General features: G+C 45.1%; 1 protein-coding gene across 1 annotated transcript; it reads right to left on the bottom strand.

Moving 5' to 3' along the window:
* Nucleotides 1-210: 210 nt before the first annotated feature.
* TOMM22 (translocase of outer mitochondrial membrane 22) lies at nucleotides 211-7,114 on the bottom strand. The gene is made up of 4 exons (XM_040408227.1): nucleotides 6,983-7,114; nucleotides 2,897-3,015; nucleotides 2,309-2,426; nucleotides 211-968 (listed from the first exon to the last, which is right to left on the bottom strand). The coding sequence occupies exons 1-4, from the start codon at nucleotides 7,067-7,069 to the stop codon at nucleotides 906-908; spliced, it is 387 nt and encodes a 128-aa protein (XP_040264161.1). The 5' UTR covers nucleotides 7,070-7,114; the 3' UTR covers nucleotides 211-905.
* Nucleotides 7,115-7,768: the final 654 nt, after the last annotated feature.

The following is a 7,768-nucleotide window of genomic DNA, read 5'->3' on the forward strand; positions in this document are numbered from 1 at the left end:
CGGACCACATGCACCACAAGGGCATCCTACACAAGATGCATTGTATGCATTCTTTGCTGGGGATTGCCGTTAGCAACGGATCACATGTGGAAGAATTGCTCCCCCGGTTATAAACATGCCACAGTGTTTGGGGTTTTTGAGCATTTCCTCCCTTTTAGGCCACTTTCTTTTAGTGATTTTACAACTCCAATAAAAACAAAGATATACTTATCCTTTTTAGATTTAATATTGTCAAAAATAAAACTGAAAACACAAAAGCATGAAATTATAACAAAATGGTCTCTCCAGGTAAAACTCCTGCAGACTGAAGATGTTACTGCAGTTATACACTAGTGGCTTTAACCTCCTCTTTGTGGGCCTGTTGTGGTGGGATAAGCACTTGGACAAAACAAACCACGGGAGATTTTGTTGTCAACAGGCACAGAATACATGTCATTGTACAGTCGTATGTCGGGGACAACACTGCCTGTTGCCAAATTGTTTTTCACATTTATGTTCCATTCTAATACAGATGATTTGAGGGAAAAACAATAAAATATTTACGCCTTGAAGAAGTGAAAGGCACCTTCATAAAATCTATATACAGCATATGACCTTTCATAACATAAATGTTGCATAAAGGAATGACTACATTGGAGTGCAACAGTTACAAAAAAATCCCCAAGTATGGCATGTCATGCTACGAAAAGTTCTCCCAACATTTCTCAATTACAGGCATGATCAAGAACTGTAGATCTTCATTTTCTCAGATGATGGCACTCTGGACTGGTGAACAGAGGCCATGCAGAGCACCAAAAGAGGCGGGTGGCTGAGGAGAAATCAGTCTTCTTTTACTTTCTTGTTCTCACAGTTATCAAAAGGAAAGGGAAAAAATAATAATCTCAAAATGACTAAGGTTGTGGAAATTATACTTTCCCAGGGAGCGGTGGGAGAGAACCAGACATCCCTGCGGACGGTCCTAGAAGAATCTACGTGAAAAGAAGAAAAAACACATTGAAAACAGTGGAAATAAAACAAATGTTCAACAAATGTAATGGAAAACTTTCCACATTGCCTGGTTATATTTTTTAGCTTCTTAAAAGGCCCCTGCCCAGCAACTTCAGTCTCAGGACAAAGAACAAAATAATTTTTGAAGAACAAAGGACAAAACGATAAAAATGCACGCAGAGAAAATCCTGTGCACCAAGGAATCAAACCATATTTACACCTAACAGTATTGCTGCAGCTTTGCAACACACACTACAAAAATCAGCAGAAATTTACACAATGAAATGTGTGGATGAGATTATGGAAACACCATCCACGCATAGTGTACAGAAATATGTGCGGAAACAAGGGCATGTTGCAGAATCAAGCCAGGCAAGGAGAAGCCAGAGGGGGGCTGCCAAACAGGCACTTTATCTGGCGCCCAGCTTGTTGTAAAGCATAGACCAAGTTTTATCATGAGGGGAATCTTTAAAGTCAGCTTTACAGGAGTCTGAGTTGCTGTAATTTGCATAAAGTCTATCATATGTTGCACAATGTTTTACACTTCTGTCTAGTAATGTTACTCCGCTTTCTCCGCTGGTGCAAGAATGGGAGGTTTTGGCAAATTCCCCCTCCCTTGGCCACACCTGTAAAGAGAAGGTTACTTACCTGCTTCCCGCTCCTTCTCTGCCATTTATTGGCTTGCAGGCGGCGTCAAACCGGATATTTTCATCGGAGGAGTCCAGCAGAGCATTGCAGGCCCAGGAGGAGTAGAGGGAAGCCAGTGTCAGGAAGCAGATAAGTAACCTTCCCTTTACAGGTCTCCCCAAAGGCCAAGGTGCCCCCCCCCCCCCCCCCTAATGCCTTTAAAACAGCTCAGCAGGTTAAACCGCTCCCACCTTCCTTCCCAAAACTGGAGCGACTTGAGAAAAATGCATAACATCAAAGTATTTACACAAATAACTCAGAAAAGTTGCAAAGCCATATTGCAACTTTTTTTGAAGACAGGGTTTGATAAATTCCCCCACAGTTCTTTCTAATGTGTAAGTCTGCCAGTATTCCATGTGAAGAAGAATAGTAGTAGTCAGGCACCAAAAATTAGAGTTTGGCCTTTTGATGCAGTAGCTTATTATAACCCCGAGGCCTCATGCACACAACCTTTTACGTGTTTTTGTGGGCCACAAATCGCAGATCCGCAAAACATCGATATCAGCCATATGCATCCTGCATTGTCCCTTCCACAGGTCCCACAGCATGTTACAAATGAACATTCTTGTCCACAGAATGGCACAAGAAGTGTTGTAACGAAGATACGATTGCAGTTTGCCATTTTATATCTTACCTGTCTCTGTTGTAGCTGTTGCTGCTGCTCCATCTGCAGCTTTTCTATCTCAAACACCACTGGTAATACTAGAATCATGAATGAGGTGGTTCCTATCCATAGCGCAGAGCGTGAAAAGCTGTGGAGAGAACGCAGGAATTACTAGGCAAACAAGCCCACCAAACGCATGTTCTTCAACCCAAGGCCAGGTTCACACGAGAGCAATACGAATGCATTTTGTCTGTATTTTGGATATGTGACCAGGCCCAATAAGCAGTTTAACTAACTCAAACTCACAGCATTACAGATCCCTATGATTCTGTTAGTTTGTGCCCGTAAACCCACGATTGGACCAGGTTCCCAAGTCCAAAATACATTTGTGTGAACCTGGGCTTAGACAGAACGTGTAAGCTGAGAACTGTGTGCATCTTATGAACTGAGGGTTAAGTGCACTTGGCTGTTTATGTATTTCCCATTCACATCAGAGAGTGCCTACACCGGGATCTAGCTGAAAGAAAGGTTGTACACGTAAAGATCTGCGTAAAGATCAGCTGACAAGAGAAAAAGACCATCTACCTCATAAAAAACTGAATCAGGCGAGTCACCTACCTATAACATTTTTTGGCAGCGCCAACGGAGAAGTCAAGTGTCACTCCGGCAGCACTCCGTAGACTGTCTGGAAACATCTCTGTCAGACCCCATAACCTTTCTGATAACGTCTCATCCAGCTGGATAAAGGAACACACATGAATGAAAGATGTTTTTCTAACAACCACACCTACTAGGAAATGTATTAAAAGATTTTTCTGGGATTTTTCTATTGATGGCCTATTATCAGGACAGGTCATCAATGGAGATTGGTGGGGGTCCAACTTCTGGCATCCGTGCTGATCAGCTATAAGAAGAGGTTGCAGCGGTCCATGAGTGCTTAGGCCTCTTCCTAGGCCAGTGATGTCATGTTCATCAGTCACACGGCCCTAGACGCACCTGAGTCCCATTCAAGTGAATGGTGCCAAGCTGTAATACCAGGAATGGCCATTATCCAGTTGCTGGTGCTGTGCTTGGTAAGCTGTGAAGAGGCCAAGGGGACTGGCGAGTGCTACGGCCTCATCATACAGCCAACTGGCGGGAGTACCGAAAGTCAGACCCCCGTCGATCTCACACTGATGACCTATCCTGAGGAAAGGCCATGAATTTGAAAATCCCTTTAAACAATTATACACAGTGGGCCTCATTTATCAAAATGCTTCTCCTATATTCTGTGTGTGTATATACACTAACACTACACTGAACATTGCACTTTCCGAGTTTTTTTTCTTATGTCACTGTTGGGAGCTTGGTAAAATAATCCAAACTCTTAGGCCCCTTTCACACGGGCGAGTATTCCGCGCGGATGCGATGCGTGAGTTGAACGCATTGCACCCGCACTGAATACCGACCCATTCATTTCTATGGGGCTGTTCACATGAGTGGTGATTTTCACGCATCACTTGTGCGTCGCGTGAAAATCGCAGCATGCTCTATATTCTGCGTTTTTCACGCAACGCAGGCCCCATAGAAGTGAATGTGGTTGCGTGAAAATCGCAAGCATCCGCAAGCAAGTGCGGATGTGGTGTGATTTTCACGCACGGTTGCTAGGAGACGATTGGGATGAAGACCCGATCATTATTATTTTCCCTTATAACATGGTTATAAGGGAAAATAATAGCATTCTGAATACAGAATGCATAGTAAAATGGCGCTGGAGGGGTTAAAAAAATAAATAATTTAACTCACCTTAATCCACTTGCTGGCGCTGCCGGCATCTCGTCTGTCTCCTACTTTGCTGAACAGGACCTGTGGTGACATCATTCCGGTCATCACATGATCCATCACATGATCTTTTACCATGGTGATGGGTCATGTGATGACCGGAGTGACGTCACCACAGGTCCTGTTCAGCAAAGTAGGAGACAGACGAGATGCCGGCAGCGCCAGCAAGTGGATTAAGGAGAGTTAAATATTTTTTTTTTTTAACCCCTCCAGCGCTATTTTATTATGCATTCTGTATTCAGAATGCTATTATTTTCCCTTATAACCATGTTATAAGGGAAAATACAATCTACAGAACACCGATCCCAAGCCCAAACATGAGCGATTTTTCTCACGCGAGTGAAAAACGCATTACAATGTTTTGCACTCGCGCGGAAAATCGCGGGTGTTCCCGTAACGCACCCACACATTTTCCCGCAACGCCCGTCTGAAAGAGGCCTTAAACTTACCTTTCTGCGCTCCAGATCCAGTGCTGCCACTGCCAGTGACATCTTGTATACTCCTGCAGCCTGTCACTGGCCTCTATAGTGTATGGCACAAGACCAGAGATTGGCTGCAGTAGTAGGCCTCATGCACACAAACGTATTTTGTTTCCGTGTCCGTTCCGTTTTTTTTTTTTTGCGGATAGGATGCAAACTCATTCATTTCAATGGGTCCACCAAAAATGTGGACAGCACAACGTGTGCTGTCTGCATCAGTATGTCTGTTCCTTAGCCCCGCAAAAAAAATATAACAGACCGCAAAACACATACGGTCGTGTGCATGTAGCCGTATACTGAGCATCACCACTGCAGCCACAACAATATGTCACTAGCCACAGGCTTGGAAGGAGAATGGAACAGCGCCACTGGATTGGAGTTGGTAAAGGAAGTCAAGTTTAAGTGTTGAGGTCACAGATTTAAAAAAAAAAACCAAAAAAAAAAAAAACACGCACACACACCTTGGAAAACCCCTTTCCTTCAGGATTGCAGCTGTCCATGCACAGAAGTCCGAGGTTTAAAAATGGTCATAAGAGTCGGGTTTTTGCCGTTTTAAATAGCATACACCCAGAGCTAATGTCTGCGATTGTAGACATTTAACCACTCATATGCTGTGGTCAATTGTGACCATGGCATCTAAAGCAGATTTCGCTGGGAGCGCTGCGTTCCAGAGGCCTGAACAGATTTCTCATGTGGAGATCGGGGAAATCGTTTGTTCTCTGTGATAGCATGGGTCTCTCAAATTGGCCATTTTGATTGTGGCTTCGCCTCCCAAAACATTTGAAAAATAACTGATGAAAAAGCCATATGCACTCCAAACTGGTATCATTAAAAACTATAGATCGCCCACAAAAAAAATGGGCCCTCACACAATTCAAGTAACTATACTCAGTGCGTCTTATGGGGCGAATACTGACCGCTTCCATTACAATTGGACCAGGAAGCAGTGAATGCAGCGCCCAATGGGCTCTGTACTCACTGCTTCCTCGTCTTCCTTGGCCGCTAGCTATGCTGGGACTGTGCACAGCGTGACGACCGCGGCGCTCTGTGACATCGGTATAATACAGTATATAACTGTGGTGTGCTGTAATTGTGCTGTCCCAGAGAATGAAAGGAACAGGTCAGTTTTACCGCATAGTGAAAGCTGTAAAAATGAAATCAATAAAACTGTGGAGGAATTGTGTTTTTTCCTCAATTCCACCCCATTTGGAATTGTTTTCCAGCTTCCTACTATTTTGTATACAAAATTAAATGATGAAATCAGAAAGTACAACTTGTTATCAAAAATCAAGCTCTCATATGGCTGTGTGAACAGAAGAATACTATATGTATGACTCGGGGCATGCTGGGAGGAGGGCTGCAAAGATTACTCCATGTAATCAACAAAAGAATCCTCGATGCAGTTTTCCCACATCAAGGATTCGTGACCACGGAGCGTGAGTGAAGCGAAGCCTATCACTCACCACTCTGTGGTCTGTCGGCACTGCGCTGCACTGACATGGGCCTGGGGTGCACACATCGTCAGTGTGTGCTGCCTGACATCAGGTCCCAGTGCATGTTGGGAAGAAGACGCGCGGGGGGGGGGGGGGGGCATGGAGGGGCTGATGGCACTGGGTACATGGCATGGAGGGGCTGATGGCACTGGGGGATATTATGGCCTGGAGGGCTGATGGCACAGAGGACTGGCACGGGGGGGGGGGGGGGGGGGGCTGATGGCACTGAGGACTGATTAGTTTTTATAAAGGAAAATGTTCTTTTAATTCGTATTTTTTTTCTTATTAGAGTACACGATTAATCGTTGGATTAATTGATAAAATACTTGACTAAAATAATCAATAGCTGCAGCCCTAGCTGGGAGTAAAAAATGGAAACGCAAAACTGGAAAATTGTCCGCTTGTTAAGGGGTTAAGAGAAGATCCTCCATACACCGATACCAGTTATCCATAAAGTAGAGCCCTGGTTAGGATTTGCTTGCCTTTCACATATCCGGGGCCACTCTTGGGACGACGCAGAGTCCTTCTTCAGGTTGGTAACTTAACGGCTTTAGGAAGCCAGGTGCATTATGGGTAGAGAAGGGGCAATGGTTCCAGTGCTGCGCTCCCTAATTCCCTATCACAGCCTGAAGAAGGATGCTGCATATATATGGCCATATATGTGCTCCAAGAGGACGGGTCTCTATAATAATCAGTGCCAGGAGGGGGCACACATGACAGGTGACACGATGGAGCAGATTAATCAGAGAATCATTATGGAGCCATAGATGTGATCACTGATCATTCCAGGGCCCCGGTGACACCTGGGCATGGAGACAACCAGCTGTCACGTGATGAGGGCGGCCAGGTGCCCAGTGACAGGCACGTTATTATGGCTGGGCACCCAGGACAGTGGACGCCATATCAATCACCTCCTCGTCATCTTCGTCCTCCTCTTCGCCCGGGTTCCTGGCTCCGCTGAGAGAGGTTTCCAGGGGCAGCTCAGATAGAGACGACATGCCTTCTCAACGTGCGGGAACACTCAGGGGTCACACCGCCGGAAGTCCGTAACCGGAAACTACCGGCAAAAAACATAGAGCGGAGCGGTGTGAGCGCTAAAATAGCGAGTGCCACCTAGTGGTATGTTTCAGAAGTGCATTTCAGAGGAATTCTATCAATACTGCAGCAAAATGGAACTGCCTCACCAAGTGACTATATTCCTTCTTATTATAATGTATGTTAGCAACAATTAGGGAAGAGATAAGTGATTTTAGGATCCCACTACACAGGTTGTAGTCTGTTACCATGGAAACAAAGTCATACATAGTAACTGTAGGCACAAGGCAATATGTGGTTCATTTTTAATGTTATATGCGTTGTAATAGGAGTGACCATAACATAGAGCAAGGGTCAGCAACCTCCAGCACTCCAGGTGTTGTGATACCACATCTCCCATCATGCACACTTGCTTGGCTGTTTGCGGAACTCCCACAGAAGGAGCATGCTGGGAGTTGTACTCTCACAACAGCTGGAGTGCCTAAAGTTGCTGACCCCTGACATAGAGGCAGCCAATGAGGGTGTTATGGGTTATGAGGGTTTTGGAGAAAGGAGCACAGCCCTGTCTTGTCCCAATCCATTGGCTGTTGGGTGGCCAGAATCCAAGAGACTGCATTGTTACACAGTGTTCACATCTGCCATATCTAGATTGTGCAGACAGG

The sequence above is a fragment of the Bufo bufo genome, chromosome 9, assembly GCF_905171765.1.
Source record: "Bufo bufo chromosome 9, aBufBuf1.1, whole genome shotgun sequence".
Classification (NCBI taxonomy): Eukaryota; Metazoa; Chordata; class Amphibia; order Anura; family Bufonidae; genus Bufo; species Bufo bufo.

Coding starts and splice junctions, on each gene's coding strand:
- TOMM22 (XM_040408227.1), bottom strand. CDS start 7,069: ATGTCGTCTCTATCTGAGCTGCCCCTGGAAACCTCTCTCAGCGGAGCC. Junction 2,427..2,896: donor GCTGCCAAAAAATGTTATAG/GTAGGTGACTCG, acceptor TTCTCTCCACAG/CTTTTCACGCTCTGCGCTAT. Junction 969..2,308: donor AACAGCTACAACAGAGACAG/GTAAGATATAAA, acceptor CTTTTCACGTAG/ATTCTTCTAGGACCGTCCGC.